The sequence below is a fragment of the Salvelinus sp. IW2-2015 genome, linkage group LG4q.1:29, assembly GCF_002910315.2.
Source record: "Salvelinus sp. IW2-2015 linkage group LG4q.1:29, ASM291031v2, whole genome shotgun sequence".
In the NCBI taxonomy this organism is placed as follows: domain Eukaryota; kingdom Metazoa; phylum Chordata; class Actinopteri; order Salmoniformes; family Salmonidae; genus Salvelinus; species Salvelinus sp. IW2-2015.
Genome location: NC_036842.1, coordinates 77,910,940 through 77,935,452, shown reverse-complemented (window position 1 = coordinate 77,935,452; position 24,513 = coordinate 77,910,940). Strand labels below are relative to the sequence as shown.

Sequence of the window (24,513 nt, the reverse complement as noted above, 5' to 3'; positions counted from 1 at the left end):
ACTGGTGACGTACGGCATCCATTTCAACTAGCAGCTAAAGGTCAGTGTAGCAGTCTAAGTCTCCAGGCTGGTAGAATTGTGGGTCTTACACAAAGCAGGCCTATTGGTTGTGAAAAGACAGTCAATGTCTGCTTTAGTGTTTTCTGGGACAGAGAGTTTTTTAAAGTTGGAATAACTGGGCACTCAGTAACTGGGGATACCACTCCCTCTTCTTTTGTCTGTGAAAACACACACGTACAGAAACAGATACAGAAAAAAGCAAGTGCACAATCTCTCTCTCTCCTTTCTTTCTTTGAGTGCCGGTGTGCTTCCCAAAGCAGATTGCCACCCTGTATCTCTGTAGAGAGTACTCCCACACATACACACTCTAGAAGTTACAGCACACAGAAACATTATTCATGCAAACAGTCACAAGACTGAACACAACACGCACAAACACTACTGGAGTGTTCATGCTCATATTTTGTCTTTCTTTGTCTCTCTCTCTCAATTTCTCTCTCGATTTCTCTCTCTCACACACACATTCACTCACACATACACACACTGCGACCGATCGAAACACACAGTGCAACAAACCTTGACACCCCGGGGTAGTGTTCTAGGTTTGGTGTCAGCTCAGTGGAGATGCTGGAGGGTGATAGCGATGAGCTGAACAAAGGCTGATGAATCAGCTGCTTATCAAACTCCAGCCCCTCGAATGACCTGTCAACACGTCAGCAGCAGAGCGACATTATCACCCAGCACCACCGCAGTGTCACATCACAACCCCTCATCCCCCAGCCGCAGCCCCACTCCCGTCCCACTGCAGGCAGGGGCCCGCCGAATCGCGTGACATCACAACACACACTTCAGCAGGGTAGAAAGGCCAAAGACGTCTGTCCCTCCTCTCCTTTCCTCCCTCCCTCCGTCCAGAGAGAGAGAGGGACAGCGTGACGATTGTCATGGCATGTTTAATTCAGCAGCCTCCCGACAGTCGCTGTCACAGTGGCGATTTATGTGTTGCCGTGGCATAGTGTTGCCTCCCACCTCAGCATCAGTATTCGGCGGTGGAGGGAGAAGGCAACCTTGAGTGGAATGTAGGGGCAGGGAGGAGTAGAGCGAGTGGAGGGAGCCAGTTCTTAATTACCCTGCTATAGAGGCTGTGTTAATATGCACACCACATAGCACACATCCTCTCACTAGTCAAACATCCAGACAGCTTATTTCTTTTTTACTATTTTCACTTTGTGTGTTGTTTTTTTCCAGYTTTGGATTGAGCGGGGCTGTTGAGGCAGATTGCTGATTAGTTTTTCTTCRTTTGAATGACATGTTTGAGGTGAGGTGAGAAGGAGGTTGTTATCGTGGTAGTTTTTATACTGTAGATGTGAATGTTTTCTGGTTGCTGTGGACTTGGACTGATTTAAATGACAGCGTCGTTGTTTCCCCCCTAGCCTCCACTGAAGGTATTTATGTGGTTGTGTCCTGGTAGTAGGGGTGTGTTTTTACTAACAGGCATGGATGGACAGGCCACTGGATTTCCCAAAACACTTCAATTGCCTTCTGTCTAGTGCTATCCTGAAATATCATCGGGGGGTTTAACTCCAGGAGTTGGCATGCTTTTATGACAGACGCTTTACAAGATGCATTAGCACACATAAAGGTTTATTAGTCATCCAGCTAGCAGCTAACACTGTGGAGCTGTCAGGCCCCAGTGGCAGTGTCTCTGCATGTTTCTCTTTCTGTCCCTGTCTCAGCTACTACTACAGGAACCACAGACACWGGGACCAGGCATACACACATTCTCACAGCTCTATTCTGTTCTGTCTGGTTCATTATGAGGGCACGGATTGTATGTTCAAACATGAAAAGGTATGTAATCAATGATATCCCCAGTGGTTAGTATTCAGGGCAAATTCTGTCAGTCGATTAAAAAATATATATTTATCAGAGGACATGTGGAACTGAGGGACAGGGGACATTTATCAGGAGAAGAACGTTTTGACAGCAGCACACAGGCAGGCAGAGAAGATGGTAGAGGCTTCCTGTGTGTCCTTCAGACTAGGGCTATGTATGTGTGGATGACAGGACTTGTATGGGGGGAGTGTTCACATGACAGAAGGCTTTGCCTAATAGCCAGGCTGTCACTTCTCCGCCACACTCTCTCCCTCTCCTCCTTTTCTGCTACCATATGTGCCTCTGCCATCTCTCCATCTCTGACGAAGGGAGAGAAGGTGAGAAAGGGATTTCCATAACATCGCGCCGAGARAGCACACTCAGACAGCATTCCGAAACATACCCGGACAGCTTGCCTCGGCACCTGGGTGATTCTCCAATGGTGGTGGCGCCAGTAATCTGTGCCAGTCAGATGTGCCAGTCTGCTTAACCCTTTCTCTGTGTGTGTGTGCGTGAGTGCGTGTGTGCGTGCGTGAGTGAGTGAGTGCGTGAGTAAGTGCGTGCCATGTTTGTGGGCGGGAGGGCGCTGTGACCAGTCACTCTTCATAATGGCCCGGCGCCTATACATCTCATAACATACATCACATGGGCCTGATATTCATATCACACCAGGGGGAGTTCCGCTCTAGTAGAGCAAGATTGATGGCTCTTAGAAGCACAGAGAAGAGGAGTGGAGGAGGGAGTGTGGGGATGGGGGATGGTTTTACTGTTATTTATCCCCTGTTAGCTATTGATTTCTCAGCACAACAGAGGTGTGGTTTAATAGAGGGATAGATACAAGTTTATCTCCATGCTGTTTTTTTCTCAGCTGTCCTTGAATCTCCAACTTTCTGGAGAGAAGTTTAAGATATATTTAGAGCAGTAGTGAAGAAAGAGGCTTTTTCAACTGAGATGAGGAAAATAAACCTGGTTTAAAGTTTGGATCCTTGGCAAGAAACTGGAGAGAAAAGACAGATTCCTCCAAACTCTGCTCTCCTCGTTAGAAATGTCAAAGTTAACCGCAGAAAGATCCAAATACTTTATTTTACTCCTGATTGGCATAAGACTTTCTTCTGACACGTTTTGCCACCCATTTCAGGTGTGCAGCCCACACAAACACTCACATTCAGGGAGCGCTAACTGAGTGTGAAGGATTTTGTTCCAGTGCTTCTCCGAAAAACCTGATTCAGCTAATCAAGGTCCATCTCTGCTATAACTAAATGGTTAATGTTGTGATCAAATGCTACGGTCACACCACAACACAGTTGGCAGCATTGGGCTGCGACACCGGCACTTGGTCACATTGGAATTCCCATGACCCCCTCGTCACTCCAATAAACTTTTTCTCCATTCAACCACGTGCTACAGCTTATCATTTCCACAATGTTCCAGAACCCAGTGTGACCGTTCTGTGACCTCTCAGCAGTTCCATAAGAGTGACTTGTCCAAGCTGGTTATAGCCTCTGCTCTATTACCCTCTGACATAGGGTGGGACTCTACACTCTACAGTCATCGGCTGTGTCCCAAATGGTACCCTATTCCCTTTATAGTGCAGTACTCTTGACCAGGGTCCATGAGGCTCTGGTCAAAAGTAGTGCACTATATAGAGAATAGAGTACCATTTGGGATGCAACTTACAGTCATCGTCTGGGAGGTGGTGAGTGGTACAATACCATACTACTCCAGGCCCTGTTCCCATATGCAGTCCCAATGAAACCCAGGACCAAACGGCATTGCACACTCTAGGGACAAGTCTTTATAGTGCATCGTGAACACAGAGGGCTCCAGTACTATGCAAGGCCTTGGTTGTTTTGGGTCCTTCACTTCCCTATTTCCTGCCTGCCTGCCTGTCTGTCTGGTGTGTTCTGCAGGCTGCTTGCTTGGGGGATCCCGACACATTGGTCTACATTAAACTACATTATTACTGTAAGCACTGATATGCTCCATTTCTCCATCTGGCCCCTGATAGAATGATGGAGGAGAATGAAACGAATGGCATCTTCTTTTCAGGCCTGTTCCATAGCTCCCACTAGAGACTTCTCTCTCTCTCCTGTTTCTCCTCCTTCTCCTCTTTTTATACCTAGGCCTCCACTTTTATGTTGTTTTTCTCTCTCCCCTCTTCTATAGGAAGCTCTTTAGAAACTAATGACGGCTAATAGGACTTTAAAGACTCTGGAGGTGGTATAGGAGGCAGGCGCAGGCTCAGCCCAGGATGTACTCTAATTGTTTATCGTCTATTTACATGTCTGTGAAGAATGGCTTTATGGGGGAATTATCAGCCACGTGACACGTGCTACACAAACATCCCTCCCTGCCGAGCCGCTAGGCCCCTTTGTGTCGTTCTGTTTAGCCCCAATTTTTATTTCACATTACTAATTAATGAGCGATTTTATTTCTTCGCCCTACGCAGGCGGCAGCATTTCTCGATGCAACTCTCCTCAATTAATTCCTCAATTGCCTCTGTGGCAACAGTGATTGATAAAGCACTAAATGAACCTATGTCAGATTGACTCTTTACCATGATTAATGCTCTTATCAGAATGTCTCTTTGTTCATTCCTGTAAACAATTAAGGCAGGTGTGTACATTGTCGACGCGCACAGGAAATTGGCTCTTGGTGGATAACAGCTGTAACACTGCTACTAATACACACAATCTATCTCCTCAATGATTATTCAGATTGGATGAACATCAACTACGCTTGATTTAATTCCACATCACTGACCTTATGTGTTCCAGCGTTGTGGTTTAGAGCCGGTAGCACACAGAGGCATATTCAGGCTATTGTATGCTACACGTGGTGGGTAGATTGCATGGATATCTTCTTGGGCAAGTGAGTGGTAGTATCCAGTGAATTTTATAATGTACATTTTTACGTAATGGCATGCATGAACATGAGCTGGAATCAGGGCCGCTGGAGGCTGTGGATCAGTAAGATAAAGATATGGATACTTTCCCTACTGTACTCAGCAGCGTTTTGCTCACATCAATCACTTGCAATGTAAACTACAGGTTATAAGAAGCGGCAGCACCCTCCGCTTCTCTGCCTGTAGCGAACAGATTATATCTTACACGCACCGTGCCAGTGTAATCATAGGTGCATTATTTACCTATGAGAAGATGTTCTCCTGGCCCTGTGAGTGAATAGACTTCAGTCACCATTAACAGTACAGTACTGTATACATGTATGTATGAGGGAAAGCAGTATCAATATTGCTGTGATAACATGGCTAGTAAAATAGATTGGTATACATCTACAGTACCAGTCAAAAGTTTGGACACACCTACTCATTCAAGGGTTTTTCTTGATTTTTACTAATTTCTACATTGTAGAATAATAGTGAAGACATCACAACTATGAAATAACACATATGGAATCATGTAGTAGCCAAAAAAGTGTTAAAACTAATCAAAGTATTTTTTAGATTTGAGATTCTTCGAAGTAGCCACCCKTTGCTTTGATGACAGCTTTGCACACTCTTGGCATTCTCTCAACCAGCTTCATGAGGTAGTCACCTGGAATGCATTTCAATTAACAGGTGTGCCTTGTTCAAAGTTCATTTGTGGAATTTCTTTCCTTCTTAATGCTTTTGAGCCAATCAGTTGTGTTGTGGCATGGTATACAGAAGATAGCCCTATTTGGTAAAAGACCAAGTCCATATTATGTCAAGAACAGCTCAAAAAGACAAAGAGAAATTACAGTCCATCATTACTTTAAGACATGAAGGTCAGTCAATATGGAACATTTCAAGAACTTTTAAAGTTTCTTCAAGTGCAGTCGCAAAAACCAAGCGCTATGATGAAACTGACTCTCATGAGGACCGCCACAGGAAAGGGAGACGCAGAGTTACTTCTGCTGCAGAGGATAAGTTCATTAGAGTTAACTGCACCTGAGATTGCAGCCCAAATAAATGCTTCAAAGATTTCAAGTAACAGACACATCTCAACATCAACTGTTCAGGGGAGACTGCGTGAATCAGGCCTTCATGGTCGAATTTCTGCAAAGAAACCACTACTAAAGGACATCAATAAGAAGAAGAGACTTGCTTGGGCCAAGAAACACAAGCAATTTGAGATTTTTGGTTCCAACCGCTGTGTCTTTGTGAGACGCAGAGTAGGTGAACGGATGATCTCTGTATGTGTGGTTCTCACCGTGAATTATGGAGCAGGAGGTGTGATAGTGTGGGGGTCATTTGCTGGTGACACTGTTATTTACAATTCAAGGCACACTTAACCAGCATGGCTACCACAGCATTCTGCAGCGATACGCTATCCCATCTGGTTTGCGCTTAGTTGGGCTATCATTTGTTTTTCAACAGGACAATGACCCAAAACACCTCCAGGCTGGGCTATTTGACAAAGAAGGATAGTGATGGAGTGCTGCATCAGATGACCTGGCCTCCACAATCACCCGGCCTCAACCCAATTGAGATGGTTTAGGATGAGTTGGACCGCAGAGTGAAGGAAAAGCAGCCAACAAGTGCTCAGCATATGTGGGAACTCCTTCAAGAATGTTGGAAAAGCATTCCAGGTGAAGCTGGTTGAGAGAATGCCAAGAGTGTCCAAAGCTGACATCAAGGCAAAGGGTGGCTACTTCGAMAAATCTAAAATATAACAKTACTGAACTCTGTGAAGCACTTATTTGGGATGCAATTTCTGATACTGGTAACTCTAATGATCGTATYTTCTGCAGCAGAGGTAACTCTGGGTCTTCCTTTCCTGTGGCGGTTCTCATGAGAGCCAGTTTCATCGTAACGCTCGATGGTTTTTGCAACTGCATTGACTGACCTTCATGTCTTAAAGTAATGATGGACTGTCGTTTCTCTTTGCTTATTTGAGCTTTTCTTGTCATAATATGGACTTGGTCTTTTACCAAATCGGTCTATCTTCTGTATACCACCGATACCTTGTCACAACACAACTGATTGGCTCAAACACATTAAGAAGGAGAGAAATTCCACAAATTAACTTTTAACAAGGCACACCTGTTAATTGAAATGCATTCCAGGTGACTACCTCATGAAGATGGTTGAGATAATGCCAAGAGTGTGCGAAGCTGTCATCAAGGTAAAGGGTGGCTACTTTGAAATCTCTGAAATATAAAATATATGTTTTATTTGTTTAACACTTTTTTTGTTACTACGTGATTCCATATGTGTTATTTCCTAGTTTTGATGTATTCACTACTATTCCTAAATGTAGGAAATAGTAAAATCAAGAAAAACCCTTKAATGAGTAGGTGTGTCCAAACTTTTGACTGATACTGTATGTGTTACATCATATGACAGGCTCCCATCTGGGTTGCCTCCCACAATTTTCAAATGTTCCAGCTGAACATGTCTGTAGTAATAGAACGTCAGTTGGCATAGAGCAGGGCTCCTCAACCCTGTCTGTCTGAAGAGGACCCACCCCAGATGTATTTTTTTTACCCTTATTGAAGTTGCCAAAAGTGTCCGTCATTGAAACCAGACCCTAATCACCGCTGAAGCCTAGGGTCATGTTTCTGAGACTCTCCTTGTAGATTCAGGATGTGATTGGTGGCTAGATAGCTTTTTGTTTTTTCTCTCTCTCTACTGCAACTCAGTCTTCAGATAGCTTTATCAAAGGAATTGTTGAAAAGAATGTTCTGGGAATTATGTCAAGCAACGCTCTGAATGGTTTGCGCTGATATCTCCTTTATCATGGAGTAGTACCTCTACTCATGTCTTTTTTCCCTCTGCGGCTTTGTTTCACAGCTTTATTAGGCCTTCTGTTCTGTCTTTGTCTCTATTTTAGTGGGTGTGTGCGTGGGTGCGTGTGTGTGTATACAGTATGTGTATGTGTGGTGGCTGCTGTGAAGTGAAGAGTGAGATGATGATGAGTGAGTGAGTGGACTGGGCGGCAGGTGTTCACTCCCTGTCAGGTCGGGGAAGGTTGCCTCAGCAAGCCGCTTCAGTTTATAATAGACACTCCAACGTCAATAACAGCTGTATGTAGAAAGATCCACTTACTGAATAGCTATTCACAGCTCTTATCTAGAGGCGATGTGGTGGAAGCATACATTTACAAAATCCTCTCTTCCCTTTCAACATATGAAACTCTACGCGCTGACACAGACACACACACACACACACAATCTCCAATTTACATTATTGCAGTTCCTCCTGCTTCCTCTGAATCACTCTGACAGAGAATCCATTTCCTCCCCAGGCTTCATGTGAAGCTGTGATCTTTTTTTCTCTTCCTCTCCACCTTTCCATGTCTCTCTCTCACTCATTCCCTCCATCCTTCACTCCCTCCATCCACTCCTTCCACTCTGCATTTCTTCTCATCACACTTCATCCCCAGCTGATATTCTCCATGGTAGGATGATTGCAGTACAAAGTGCTGGGGACTGGCACAGGGTTTCCCAGGGACAGGTGGATGAGCAGGGGCCATTTCTAAATTACACATTTTCCACAGAACAGCTGTCGGATGAATGGTGGAGGACTGATCTACTGACATTAACCAGAAAAGAGAGAGAGATTGGGATGGTGAGTGGAAGAGAGAGGAAAGGAGAGAGAAAGAGAGACAGAGAAAGGAAGAGAGAGAGACCGAGAGATGAAAAGAGAGATGGTGTCCTGCAGGACAATGGTCAATTAGACCCAGTGGAGCGTTCGCTGTGATAAGTCAAATTACCCATCATACCCCTGCTTTYGTTTTCCACAAGGGACCGCCATCTGCCCAATGTAAAAAATACTATAGTGCCTCTGAAGTCTGCAAAAACACAATAGTGAATACTGTAGTATTTACTGCAGTATACTGTTGAATTTACTGTTTTTTAATCGCTTCAGCTACCCTCAACCCCTCCCATTTATCTCTGAAGGTCATCCAATTTTGATTTCTAATTGCCATCTTTTTTCAACTGTGCTGTGATGTTTTAGAAAAGTTCGAAAAGCTTTCTATTCTCATAGTTTCTACAGATAATTTKTTTTGCTAAGAGTGTTATATAATGGATTAAGACACACCCAGGAGTGCTATTTGCAGAATTAGCTCCAGGTAAATGTTGCAATTCTTCAGTCATTCCTGAACCTGYGACCAAAAACAAGCTACATAAGGGCAGTACCAAAACAAGTGATCTCATGATTCTGTCTCTTTGTTGCAAAATCCGCAGCGCTGATAGGATTTACTGTAGTGTTTTTGCTGACTTTCGTTTTTACTGTAGTGTTTTGGGGTACATTTACTAAAGTGTTTTATTATCTTTGATGTAGAAGTGGGTGGCTTTCTCCTTGAGGAAACCTACTGGAGAAAGAATAAAAGAGCAAATGTTCCATAGCCTGTAGGTAGGACTGGGTTCTGAATGGAGAGTTCAGGGCTTCTGTAGGGAACACAATATGACATATACTTGGCATGTAAGTTTCTCAGTTATGGGTTGCACAAATTGGGATATGGGGGAGGGGAATGGGCAGGGTATATGCAAATTGAATAATGTAGTATTTACTATAGTTTAAAAAATATAGTGTTTTTGCGGACTGCAGTGTTATCGTGGACAATTCTGTAGTATTTACTACAGTATACTACAAAATTATATACTAAATACTACACATGATTGGGGATACTACAGTGTGTAGTATAGTATTCTACAGTATACTACAGTTTACTACAACATGTTATAGTAAGTACTGTAATATTCTATAGTAAACTTTAGTTATTTTATGTGGGTGGACTAACTGTTTCTTTTCTTGTTCTCTTGCTAACCCGCACTCATTCTTCATCACTCATACTTTCTCTCATTCTCTCTCTCTCTCTCCCTTTCTCCTTCCTTCTACCACTTTCCCTCTCGGTCGGTCCATGTCTCAGAGCTGTTTGTGGTGTTAAAACTTCTTATAGCTGCAATCCCGTTAACGGGACCGATATGACAACAGCCAGTGAATGTGCAGGGCGCCAAATTCAAACAACAGAAATCTCATAATTTAAATTCCTCAAACATACAAGTATCTTATACCATATTAAATTTAATCTTGTTGTTAATCCCACCACAGTGTCCGATTTCAAAAAGGCTTTACAGCGAAGCACCACAAACGATTATGTTAGGTCACCGCCAAATCACAGAAAAACACAGCCATTTTTCCAGCCAAAGACAGAAGTCACAAAAAGCAGAAATAAAGATAAAATTAATCACTAACCTTTGATGATCTTCATCAGATGACACTCATAGGACTTCATGTTACACGATACATGTATGTTTTGTTCGGTAAAGTTCATATTTATATMAAAAAATCTCAGTATACATTGGCGCGTTATGTTCAGTAGTTCCAAAAACATCCAGTGATTTTGCAGAGAGCCACAACAATTTCCAGAAATACTCATAATAAATGTTGATCAAAGATCAAGTGTTATACATGGAATGTTAGATCCACTTCTCCTTAACTTCTCTTGGGTAGGGTGCAGCATTCGGGAATTTTGGATGAAAAGCATGCCCAAATTCAACTGCYAGCTACTCATCCCCAGAAGATAAGATATGCATATTATTAGTAGATTTGGATAGAAAACACTCTGAAGTTTCTAAAACTGTTTGAATCATGTCTGTGAGTATAACAGAACTTATTTAGCAGGCGAAACCCCGAGGACAAACCATTCAGATTTTTTTTGTTGAGGTCACTCTCTTTTCAATGAGTTTCATTGGGAAACCAGATTTCTAAGGGACCTTCTTGCAGTTCCTACCGCTTCCACTGGATSTCAACAGTCTTTAGAAATTGGTTGAGGTTATTCCTTTGTGTAATGAAGAAGTACGGCCATCTTGAAGGAGGGTCACTCGAAGTGTCCTGTTTGTTAGAAGCGCGTGACCAGAAAGCTAGCTACAGTTGGTTTTAATCCTGTATTGAACACAGAYCATCCCGTCTTCAATTTTATCGATTATTTACATAAAAAAATACCTAAAGTTGTATTACAAAAGTAGTTTGAAATTTTTTGGCAAAGTTTATAGGTAACCTTTGAGATATTTTGTAGTCACGTTTCACAATTTGGAACCGGTGTTTTTCTGGATCAAACACGCCAAATAAATTGACATTTTGGATATATATCGACGGAATTAATCGAAGAAAAGGACCATTTGTGATGTTTATGGGACATATTGGAGTGCCAACAACAGAAGCTCGTCAAAGGTAAGGCATGAATTATATTTTTATTTCTGYGTTTTGTGTCGCGCCTGCAGGGTCGAAATATGCTTCTCTCTGTGTTTACAATGGTGCTATCCTGAGATAATAGCATCGTTTGCTTTYGCCGAAAAGCCTATTTGAATTCTGACATGTTGGCTGGAATCACAACCAGTGTAGCTTTAATTTGGTATCTTTCATGTGTGATTTAATGAAAGTTAGATTTTCATAGTAATTTTTATAGTAATTCATTTGAATTTGGCGCTCTGCATTTTCTCTGGCTTTTTGCCAAGTGAAACTGTAGCATCCCGCCTAAACTCTGATTTTTGGATATAAATTTGAACATGAAGTCCTATGAGTGTCATCTGATGAAGATCATCAAAGGTTAGTGATACATTTTATCTCTATTTCTGCTTTTTGTTACTCCTCTCTTTGGCTGGAAAAATGGCTGTCTTTTTCTGTGACTTGACTCTAACCTAACATAATCGTTTGTGGTGCTTTCGTCGTAAAACCTTTTTGAAATCGGACACTTTGGCTGGATTTCCAACAAGTGTATCTTTAAAATGGTGTAAAATACTTGTATGTTTGAGGACTTTAAATTATGGGATTTCTGTTGTTTTGAATTTGGCGCCCTGCAGTTTCACTGGCTGTTGACGAGGTGKGACGCTACCGTCCCACATACCCTAGTGAGGTTATAAATCTCAGTAGTTCTAAACCTGCGACTGCCTCCTGCCTACTTCTCTCTGCATTTGTGACAGAATGACAGACCCAACAGAACAGGAAGCAGCAGGACATCCCAACCTCTCCGCTATCGGAGTGAAGCGCCTGTACCACGACTCGTGCCTGGAGCACATCGGGACTGCCATGGACAAGGTGCTCCGGACCGTACGCCACCTGCAGGCAACACCACCACCTTCCCAGCTCTCTGTGGTCGTTCCAGCCACCCCACCACCATTTACATCACCCAGTCCAATCAGCAACGTCCACCTGCCCCTCCCGTAGCGGTTTGATGGCACGCCAGCTCACTGTAGGGGGTTTCTCCTGCAGTGGGACCTCCACCTTGCCCGTTATGCCGGGACGGCCTACGAGAGGGCCAGGGGGCCTTGGTGATCTCGGTGCTGACAGGCCCGGCTCTGGAGTGGGCTCACGTAGTCTGGGAAAGGGACGGACTAGAATTGCAGTCCTATGAGCGTCTCCTCCATCTGCACCAGGGGTCCAAGATAGCATCTGAGTATGCTCTGGATTTCCGGACGGTAGCTGCGTTCACTGGATGGAACGACCAGGCCCTGTTGATAATTTTCCGCTGCGGGCTACAGGCGGACATCCAGACCGAGCTGGCCTGTTGAGTATCTCCCAGGAACCTCCAGCGAGACTGAGCTCATGGAAGTGGGCACAATGCACCTTCCCCAGAGGAACGTCAACGCATCAACAGGGTCTCTGCTCCTTTTGCGGGGAGTCGGACCACCCCTGGAACACATGTCCCAGAAGGAGAACCAGGCGAGGAAGCGACAGGCCAAGAAGCGCTCCTGCACCTTCCCAGGTAGGCGTGGACGTGCCTTGATCTTCTCTGTCCACCCAGACCGTCCTCCTTCCTGTCACCTTCCCGGACTATCCTGGCCCCCCACTGAGTCCTGCCCTAGTGGACTCAGGTTCTGCAAGCAATTTCCTAGACCAGTCAGTGGCCTTATCATTACACATTCCTCTAGTCCCTTTACAACCCCCTATCCCAGTCCATGCCCTAGGCAACCGTCCCCTAGGAACAGGACTGGTGTGCCAGACCACAATTCCCATTTCCCTCACAGTTGCTCACAACCACCATGAACGCATCACTTTCCTCATCTTAGACTCTCCTGCATACCCCGTAGTTTTAGGTTTCCCCTGGTTACAGTTGCATAACCCCAGGATAGTGTGGACAGCGAGGAGGCTATTGGGTTGGTTGCAGGAGTGTCAGGGAAGGTGTCTCTGTGTCAATCTGTGCCGCATCTTTGGAAAGTCCGGACCAGGCCACCCACGTCCCTATCCCTGAGAAATACCGGGACCAACAGGTGGCTTTTTTGAAGACTCGTGCCACATGCCTGCCCCCTCATCGCCCATGGGACTGCACTATCGACCTACTGCCTGGTTCTACCCTCCCGCGGGGGCACATCTACCGTCTCTCGCATGCAGAGACCAAAGCCATGGAGGTCTACGTCGAGGAGGCACTTGCCCAAGGATTCCTCCGTCCGTCCACCTCTCCGGCCTCCTCCGGCCTCCTCCTTTCTTGAAGAAAAAGGACGGAGGTCTCTACCCCGTATCGATTACCGGACGCTGAATAAGGCAACTGTTAAATTCAGTTATCCCCTGCCTCTCATACCCACTGTGATCGAACAGATGCACGGTGCTCAGTACTTTACCAAACTGGAYTTATGCAGTGCCTACAACCCGGTGCACATCAGAGAGGGGGATGAATGGAAGACCGCCTTCAGCACCGGGCACTATGAATACAGGGTAATGCCCTACGGCCTGACAAATGCACACTTGGTGTTACAATCCTTCATTAACAAGGTGTTTAGAGACATGTTGGATCGCTGTGTAGTGGTGTACATAGACGACATCTTGGTGTACGCCACTACATGCAAGCAACATGTCTCTCATGTCAGGTCCGTTTGGAGAAGCTGATAGGGTATCGTTTGTACGCCAAGGTGGAGAAGTGCCTTTTYTTCCAGCAGTAGGTCTCCTTCCTGGGCTATCGGATATCCAACGCGGGAGTGGAGATGGATGAGCAGAGGGTCAGTGCAGTATGATCGTGGCCTGTTCCATCCAACATAAAGGCGGTGCAGCGCTTCCTAGGTTTTGCCAATTATTTCAGGTGCTTTATTTGGGGTTTCAGCACAGGGGTGGCCCCTCTCACCTCTCTCCTGAATGGAGGTTCATGACAGCTGCACTGGACTGAGGAGGACAATGAAGCCTTCCGTGCGCTAAAGGAACGTTTTACGAACGCACCTGTTCTGGCTCATCCTGACCCGTCTCTTCCCTTCTTMGTGGAGGTAGACGCCTCCGAGGTTGGAGTAGAGGCTGTTCTCTCCCAACGCACTGGATCGCCACCTAAACTCCATCTATGTGCCTTCTACTCATGGAAGCTGTCTCCCCCGGAGCGGAATTACGACATGGGGGGATCGTGAGTTGCTGGCCGTCAAGAAGGCGCTGAAAACATGGTGGCACTAGCTGGAGTGTGGTCAACACCCATTCCTGGTTTGGACGGAACACCGGAACCTAGAGTATATTCGAGCAGCGAGGCTGAACCTGCGTCAGGCCAAGTGGGCCCTATTCTTCGCCAGGTTTGACTTTACCCTCTCCTCCCGCCCGGGATCTAAGAACGTCAAGGCCGATGCGTTGTCCCGGGTGCATGACCCAGAGGATCGGAGTGTACTGTCACACCAGCCTTCGCTTTGGTTCACCCTCCTGTCCAGCTCAGGCGTCGCCTGTGACAATGTTGCGTTAGGAGGTAGGTGAAGGAGTCAGGCGCAGGAGAGCAGAGATGTCTGAGATGCGTACTTTTAATAGGCAAGTCCAMCAAATACAGGTATGGCACAATCCAAAAGTCAAACGCCATCGACAACAGAGACACCCGTTCCTCACGCAAGGAGGAACTAACAAAGCTCCTAAATAACACACTCTTATTTAATGCGTGAAACAAAAAAAATGGGCACAACCTCACCGAGCTACATCACAAAATAAAACAATCCTGCACAAACCTAGGCAGGCAACAGGGTAAATATATACACACAGAAATTAAGGCAAATGAAACCAGGTGTGAAAGAACCAAAGACAAAACAAACAGAAAAGGAAAAAAGGATCGGTGATGGCTAGTAGGCCGGCGACGCCGACCGCCGAGCGCCGCCTGAACAGGGAGAGGGACTACCTTCGGTGGAAGTCGTGCTATTTGCTGCCGAACCTGTTGCTGGCAAACGCCCTTCACTCATCAACCCCGGACTTGTCTCGTCATCATTACACACACACCTGGTTCCAAACCCCCACTCTGTCACTGTATATATACTCAGTCATYGTATATGTTGCTTGTTTTCCTGAGAGGAATCTCTCCTAGTTTTTCATGAGTACTTTATTATTTTGCACTTTGKGTTTCGTCCCGCTTTTCTATATGGTGCTTTAATTTATCTCAGTAGTTCTAAACCTGCGACTGCATCCTGCCTACTCCTCTCTACACTTGTGACAAGATTGAGGAGGCAAGGCTGGAGCGTGATGGGCGCATTTCCGGAAGATGACTTAGAAGCCCTGCGTTTCTAGGCCAAGAGCAGGGAATTCAAACTCAATCAGGGCACAGCTCGCTCCCCTCCTCCCTCTCTGCATCTCTCCCTCCCTCATTCCCTCTCTGTCTGTCTCTATAGACCTCAGCAACGACGCCAGAAAAAGAACAGAGAGAGAAAAGTGTGTCGGCAACATGGTGCTTGATCCTACTCTCTGGTTCCTCGCAGGGCACCTAAAGTTTTCCAAAATGAGTGATGGGTTCGTTTTAGGGGTGACTGGCTAGGCATTTCCAATTTAACCAGTCAGTGGATATTAGTACGATTTGGAGACATTTGACACTTTCAGCAATTTTTTCCCCCCACAGCACTCTCTCTCTCTCAGCGTTGTCTCTCACACTCACACAAGATACACATCCGACCCCATCCAYTTAGACCCCATCTCTCCGTCCATCACCCAGAAGCCCCAGGACTGTCCCAACCCCAGAATCTGCAGTGACCTCCACATTGGGCTTTTCAGCTCAGCCTGCCCCCTATCCATGGGCCACGGTCACAAGCAAGGGGAGGAGGAAATGATTGGCTGTGATCAATAATGCATCGACTACATTAAAGCCCATAAATAAGAAATGGCTGGTAAGAACCCGGAAGTCCTCTTTAAGATAGCATTTCCCCACAACTCGACTGTTCTAACCAGGGCAGAGCGGAGGGAGAGATGGAGAGGTGGTGGAGAGAGCTGGAGAGAAAGAGAGAGAGAGACGATGGGGAAGTATGCGTGCATGTGCATGTGTGCATTTCCAGAGAAACAGAGAGAGACAGGTAAAAAGAAAGAGGTATTCTAACCTTGTAGGGAATATTTATCTCTTTATTCTGACATTTCTTCCATGTTAACTCTATCCCTGCTTTCTCTCTTTCTCTCTAGACAAAATGGCCTCTCCTGCGGGTGGGGTAGAATATACTGTATAAGTTATTACATCCGTGGCTCCTAGGGCTGAGCCAGGACAATTGCAATAGAAATAGTTCATTTATCAACGTAGGGGAGCCATGTAAATATATTTGTAATTATGTCAAACAGCAGGGAGACTTTTTGGTTGACTGGAGATAAAAGATGAAGTTGCCTAACACAAAAAAGCCTTTCTGAGTTTCTCCCTTAACTCAGCTTCTCCCCCTCATGTCAGGCATGGGGGAATGGTGTGTGTGTGTGTCTGTGTGTGCGTGTGCATATGTGTGTTTGTTTGAGTGTCTACTCTTTGATGAGGTGCCCTTGTTGGCTGAGAGGTGTGTTGAGGTGCAGAACCAGAGGTCTTTGTATCTGCAGCCAGAAGAGAAGTATGCACATACACATAACAGAACATACACAAACACTGCAGAGCAAACTCACATGTGCACTCACATATACATACACACACTGTTCTACGAGGCAACCAACAAACACACCACATCACACACACACACACACACACACACACACACACACAACACACACACACACACACACACACACACACACACACACACACACACACACAACACACACACACACACACACACACACACGAGAAAGGTGGGCTTTAGTAGGGCTCAGAGATAGCTGCATGCCTGCTCCTGGTTAATGGATGTGGTGCTCTGCTGCCAGAGACAGCACCTCAGTCTAAGGTTGGGGAGCAGGAGAGGGAGGAAGGACAGAGGAATGCGTGGTACAGGTTGTTAAAAGAAGTGAGAACAGAGGATAGGCTCTTTGACCAGATCCCAACAAGAGAGGATAGGAGAGAGAGGGGAGAGAGGGATGTTTGGAATCAGACAGAGTAAGCGCCAGCAGAGATGTGGTCTTTCGGAGGGGAAAGGGGGTAGGAAGAGAGAATGGTTAGAAGTACAGAGAAAGATCAGTTAGCAGAGTGGGGATATAAAACGTTTGAGGGGGAAGAGTAGGAAGTAGGTAGAAGGAAGGGAGGAAAGGATATAGAGAAAAATAGGAGGATAAGTGTGCAGACGTGAGGAGGAGTATGTCTGTTTCTTGTCTTCTCTCTCTCTCAGGGAGGACGGGGAGACGTAAGAGGAGGGATGAGAGGAGGAGGATGAGAGCAGGAGGGGAGAACTATGTATTTTTCCTCTCCCTTCTCTCTCGGTTCTGTCGTTCTATCACCCTCAGAACGTTGTCCAATTAAGGGATATGATTAGTGCAGCCTGTCCCCAGTGGAATGGAATCTATTACACTCTATCTGATTGCTACAGGCTCCACCAATTTGGCAATCACTTTATCTGCGTCACTCGACAGCCACTAAGTAGAAAGATTTCTATACAAAATGTCAAAATTAAGATTTGATTGGTGACATGTAGTTTGTGCRTCTGTGTGTGTTTGTGTGTGTGTGAGAAAGAGAGAGAGATTTTCTTCTCACGAAGATGTTCTTGTGTGTCTYGTTCCATCAGACTCCCTGAGCCGAGACGAGACCCCAGGGACTACGGAGAGGGCAGATCCGGATCCTCAATGGGACACGCCCCCTGACAAATCACCTCCCACTCCTCTCTCTCCTCCTACCTCTGTCCAGGAGACCAACACTAGAGAGAGTCTCCTTTCCTCTTCATGTCTGCTGACGTTGGAGTGACCTTGAAGAAGGCTGCTGGTGGTGTAACAAAATGGATCTTATTGCTTTCAGAACTTTTAAAACTACAATAACTATTTTAATTGAGGAGCATGACATCCATGCAATCAATTTCCGTCAGGCTCAGTTTTCACACCCAATCAGATCCTTGGCTGGTGAGCTTGGCTTAGAGAGGACTGTGGGTAGGAAWGCGTAGTGGCTGAGTGCCTGCTAAAACCCAGCTGAGGTCAGGAATAGAACATGAAATCYTGAATGTGACACGCTGTGCTTTACTTTAATTTMTTTTGTATATTATGTTTTGACAAGCAGTCTTGAAAATAGAAAAGTTGACTGGTGACAGGACTTAGATCAGAGGAGGAATATAGAATGTACAGTACAAGGTGGGTGTTCCTGTTTTATACTCTAAAGGGATATGTATTACAGGTGTCTCAAAAATCTTCCTTGACGTATAAACACAACCTAGCACTCACCTCTCATCTCCTCTCCTCTTCTTATTCTACCTCTCCTTCAAATTCTCCCCACACCCTCCTCTTGTGTGTGTGTTTGTCAGATCCATCATCAGATGAAGCATTGACACATTATTAATTTGTGAGAGCTGCGGAGTACATGCTAGGTGAAAATCAAAGTGTATTTTGCCTGTATGTAATAGTCCTCTGTGCAGTGTCAGCATTCTCTAATACCACGCCTCATTACCCCGAGACAATCTGCACAGACAGTACAGTCCTGACTCCTGATGACTAACTTCACGCAGTACTATGTCATACTCCATCATGTCTTTCAATATTCACATACAGAGGGTGTGTGTGTGTGTGTGTGTTTTGTTTGTGATATGATCTAGAGACGTCTTAATGTTAAAGGAGAAGGTGACCGTTGACCTAATCAATATGACTTGAGTTGTGAACAGGACTCAGCCCTACCCAATGGATCATGTTATTTTGTAGCAGTCATATAATGATTTCTAGAAAGAGATGCATTGATTGTTTCTATTCAGCAATAATGGTAAGAGTAAAGAGGGTGAAAGGAAAATATTCAAGACAATAATGTTTGACAATGTTTTAATTTTTGTTGTTGCCTTAAATTAATTAATAAATTAAATTACAGATAATGGTTTCAGAAGCCTATTGTCTCCCTTAGTAATGTGTTACACAAGCTGAGTCCTGTGAAGAGGTGTTTTCCAGTCCCATATCAATCAAATGGATTTATAAAGCCCTTTTTACATCGGCCGATGTCACAAAGTGCTGTACAGAAACCCAGCCTAAAATCCCAAACAGCAAGCAATGCAGATGTAGAAGCACAGTGGCTAGGAAAAACTCCCTAGAAAGGCAAGAACCTAGGAAGAAACCTAGAGAGGTACCAGGCTCTGAGTGGTGGCCAGTACTCTTCTGGCTGTGCTGGGTGGAGATTATAACAGTACATGGCCAAGATGTGCAAACGTTCATAGATGACCAGCAAGGTCAAATAATAATAACCACAGTGGTTGTAGAGGCTGCAACACCTCAGGAGTAAATGTCAGTTGGCTTTTCATAGGCGAGCATTCAGAGTTAGAGACCGCAAGTGCGGTAGAGTGAGTCGAAAACAGCAGGTCCAGGACAAAGTAGCACGTCCGGTGAACAGSTCAGGGTTCCATAGCCACAGGCAGAACAGTTGAAATTGTAACAGCAGCATGACCAGGTGGACTGGGGACAGCAAGGAGTCATCAGGCCAGGTAGTCCTGAGGCATGGTCCCAGGGCTCAGGTCCTCCGGGAGGGAGAGGGAGAGAGAGATAATTAGAGGGAGCTTACTTAAATTTACACAGGACACCGGATAAGACAGGAGAAATACTCCAGATATTACAGACTGACCCTAGCCCCCCGACACATAAACTATTGCAGCATATGTGAGGGCCATTCCTTTTCGCCACCTTACAAGCAAACGTTGGGAGGGAGGGAGGAGTAGATGAGCTGGGTGAGGAAGGGAGTATATTTCAGTCTTTCCTTTTTCAAGATTCATGGCACCGTTTCATTCCGATGGGGTTGGGTGAATGGAGGAAAGGGGAGAAGGAGAGGTCCTCTTAAATTCTGTCTTCTAACAGCTAGCACCTTTTAAATGCAGTCAACAGCCAGGGAGAGATTCCCTTAGACCTCGCCAAGAAGGAACCACTCTCATCCCCTCAGACGTAATCAAAAACACTGTCTCATCTTCCGCTCCCCCAACTTTCCTTTTTATGCCTCCACATAATCGGGGTGCAGCATGCACTGCGGATTCACACCTGCTTTCAAGCGGAGATGGAACGCTCCATTAAGTGTGGTGCTGCTGTCTCAGCAGACCTCCCAATGTCTTTGCGTTGAGATATCGACGGCTAGAAACTCATTTAACAATTGGTTATGGTTAGCTGGAGCCGGAGTGTATGCAGTTCTGCATTCTCTCTCCTCACCTGTTTCCCTTTATAGAAATAATGGGCCTTAATGACTTACTGTAGGAGGCATTGATCCCCAGGCCTGGCTAAACCACTGCTGAGTGTCAGTGGACCAAAGCACTCAAACCCTTTTAGTGGGGACTTTTTTCCTCTGCTAAATAGATTTTGGCCAGAGAAAATGCATAGAGGGAGAGGGGTTTTCATGCTATCAAAGGAGGGCTGTTTTCAACACGTAATCATTAGCCTGTCATACGTGTTTCCTCGATCGTAGATTCCGACGTGATCAAAGCAATAATAACAGGCCTGAGGGGGAAATGGAGAGGAGAAGATAGTCTGATCTAATTTAGCGAGAGAGACCAAAAGGTTCCCTTTTTTCCACACCCAATTATACCTGTTCTCCCAGGCTGGGCTCACCTAGCTAAACATGCACGCCTGCACACAAACACACACACGGATACACACACCGGCACAGATACACACACTCACACACAAACACACACACATCCGTTAGACCTCCGTCGTCCCGATAGGCAAAATAGAGAATATGTGTGTTTGTATTGACAATAATTAATTATTAAGATTAAATTAGCTACGTGATGGTGATGCTAGAGCGGGTGGCTTTAATTACTGTGTTTAATAGACCCTTTGTCTCTCTATGTCATTTAAAAACGTCTGTAGGCTGTGGTTTCAGAGTAGCAGAGCAGCTCAGACGCCCACCTTCCCACTATGACATGCTTTAATGATTCTGCTTATTGGCATCAAGCCTTGAGTAGCAGGAGGAAATGGTAATTATGTTCAATGTTCAGACCACACACTGCAAGAGGCTCAAACCTGGTTGTATGGCTGCACTTTTCAATATGCGGCTGCACATTTGTGTTTGCGCGTGCGTGATGGCCTGTCTAAGATAGGAGCCACACATTTGAGGAGACCCACCCCTGCCTAGATTGCATAGTGCCTCACAGGTGAAGAGAATGTATTGCCTGTCTCAGGGTAAATGCACTTTCCGATTCACCTTTCCCCAGCCCCCTTGAGCAGACACACACACACACACACACACATATTCACATTCTCGGGAGATAAGGATCAACAGCAGGATTCCACCCTGCATTCCTTTTGCTCTTGAACCCTGCTACTACAGACAATGAAGTCCTTTTTCCTACAGCATCAATTCACCAATTGTTCAGAATGCAACAACCATTTTTAATTAAAGGAGAGGCTGAATATCAAAACAGTAACATTATTCACGTGTTGTTGAACACTGAGAAGCTTGGATACAATAGTGATTAGTTTGAATTAGGGTTGTCAAACTATTACAATAATTAATTGCGATTAATTTTAAGTAGTTATCTAGTTATTCGCAATTAATCCATTTAAAAAGCAGTGCATTGAGTTACAGGCATACTATGCTTTTAGGGACAGAAACATAAAACATTCTGTATAAGAATGTTTATAATAGCATTTTCATCATAATCAACACAATAGTCACTATAATACAGCCATTAACTTCTCTGGGATATGTGGGACGGTAGCRTCTCACTTGGCCAAAAGCCAGAAAAAATGTAGCGCGCCAAATTCAAATATATTACTATAAAAATCAATCTTTCATGAAATCACACATGAAAGACACCAAATTAAAGCTACACATGTTGTGAATCCAGCCAACATGTCTGATTTCAAAAAGGACTTACGGCGAAAGCACACCAAACGATTATGTTAGCTCAGTACATAGCCACAGAAAAACACAGCYATTTCCCCAGCAAAAGATAGTAGTCACAAAAGACAGAAATTAGAGAAAAATTAATACACTAACAACTTTGATCGGATCCTTTGTGCTGCTAGTATGAGACTCATAAGAGACATCATCGTTACCACATCTATAGACAAGTTGGTGGTTATGTTTATTGTTTTGAAGTTTGATGGTCGCATGATTTATATCACAGATTCGGTTTACATTGGGGTGCATGTTCAGAAATGCCTCCAAAATATCCGAGAGAAATTGGCAAGAGCCACGGTCAAATAGAGAGGATATCTCATCATACTAACTTTGAGAAAGTGTACATGTTGTTACATATAATTAAAAGAACACTTGTCTTAACTTCTTTGATATAGGGGGCAGCAATATTCACTTTGGATGAATTGCGTGCCCATAGTGAAATGCCCTCCTACTGTCCCAGATGCTATATATATGCATATTATTATTACTATTGGATATTAAAAACACTCTGAAGTTTCCAAAAACTGTTTGAATGATGTCTGTGAGTATACCAGAACTCATATGGGCAAGCAAACACCTGAGAAAAAATCCAAACAGGAAGTGAGAATGTCTGAGAGTGGTGGATGTTAAAGTCATCGGCCTTTCAATTCCCTGTAATATATGGATTGTTTGCACTTCCTACGCCTTCCACTAGATGTAACAGTCAGATAGAACGTGGAATGAAGCTTATGCTGTGTTGTGGGATCCGGATGGGAGGTGTTTGAGTCAGGTGGTCGGCAGTAGTGCCAGTTCTTGGTCACCGCACTTTCCTCATGATATCGCCATGCGTTCCATTACTGATAGAGACTGAAAAGAATGCTCTCCGGTTTGGGAACGTATATGATAGATATGATAACAAATCCTGAAGATGATTCTCTACTAAGTTTGAACCAGTTTTATATCGACTTTTAATATAACTTTTTTGAAGTTCGTACAACTTTGCCTGCATCTGCGCGAGCTTGATTGACACCGTAGTACTAACACATCGTAGCAGAATTAGCTAACTTGGACATAATAATGGCACATACGAACAAAACAGAGATTATTGTTGGAACTAGGTCCTTGCACTGGCATTCTGATGAAGAAAAATCAAATAAGGAATATTTAGATGGTAATTTCCGTATTCTGTTTGATTCCAACATGTTAAATCCTGGGAGCGCCTCTAGATTATTGCCATGGTGTGCTTTCTACGTAAAGTTCTTAAATCTGACAAAATGATGGATATTAAACATTGTAGTACCATACAAGTGTCTATATCGTTAACACCTCTAATGTCCTCCACAATATCCCGGATACCGGAAGCACCCCCACAGTAAAAAAGCTGACTAGCATAAAGCCTAGCAATAGCGTCACAAGTACTAATAACTTAGCAATCAATATCATTAATCACAATTTCAAGACACCAATAAAGTACTACAGTCTTGTAATCCAGCCCATCATCTGATTTTTAAAATGTTTACCCAGGGAAGGAACACAATAGTTAAATATCTATTAGCACGCAAACCTACTAGCAAGACACACTTTTTTACTCCACCATTTTTTACCGCCATCAAGTAAGCCCAACCTAATCTCGGACAAAGCAATAACAGATATAAAAATCCCATGTCACCAAAAACAAATTCAATAATGATCAGATCTGATACATAGTTTATCAAGGCAATGTTTTTTAGAAAAATGCATATTCCAGTTGATAAATCACAGTTCTACAGTTGCAGCTGCAATTCTGAAATAGGCGAGCTGCAGAATAATTACAAGTACCAACTCAAATACCTTAGATCTATCTCATTCGTTAAAACCATTCTGAAAAATACATGCAAGGCGTCGCAGCAACATAGGAAAGCCCAACATCTTGTGAATCCAGCACAAGTATGGTCAATTTTTTAAGTGTTTACAGCGAAAACATCAAATAGCAGATATTAGCTTAAGCCACAAACGCCAGAAACACAAGCAAATTTACCACAGCACAGGTTAGCTGATCTAACAATACAGCAAAAGATATATAACTATTTGACTAACCTGATAATACTTCGTCAGATACATCCTGTAAATCATATTACAGCCAAGCATATAGGTTTTGTTCGACAAATGTGCATATTTAAGCAGCACAAAATCGTTGTTATACAATGTCGATCCAGTGCAACAGTCAGCATTCTGGCCGGCCCACTTGGAAAGCACCTAGTTACGATTATTTACCGATTAGATGATGAACAAAAAATACAGGCCTGACAGCACAAAAAGTGCATTAGGTATTAATGCAACCCGCTGAAGTTAAGATTTTTAACATTAAACGTTACTAGAACTTACACATGTCTTATACAGCAGACTAGAGCCGCAACTACGGCGGACAAAAGTGCGCTTTACATTTTCCACAAAAACAATGAAACCTCATAAATAGTTCTTATTTGGACGACTTCCATCAAATCTTGGGACAGGTGTCCTTTGTCCAAAAGAATCGTGCTGTTAACACCGCTTCAACTTCGGAATTGAGCAGCCAACATAAGCT

The 24,513-nt window shown here is 44.3% G+C and overlaps 1 protein-coding gene across 6 annotated transcripts in view; it reads left to right on the top strand.

The window, feature by feature from the left end:
• LOC111962582 (tripartite motif-containing protein 44) overlaps positions 1–18,966 on the top strand; it is a 112,409-nt gene extending 93,443 nt beyond the window's left edge. For 5 of the 6 annotated variants that reach the window (XM_070443140.1, XM_023985749.2, XM_023985747.2 and 2 more), the window contains one exon: positions 17,689–18,966. In XM_070443140.1, coding sequence (XP_070299241.1) covers positions 17,689–17,697 — 9 coding nt within the window. In that variant the 3' untranslated portion in view covers positions 17,698–18,966. The remainder of the gene's footprint in view (positions 1–17,688) is intronic. The other variant, XM_023985750.2, reaches the window with a different exon arrangement.
• The last annotated feature ends 5,547 nt before the right edge of the window (positions 18,967–24,513 follow it).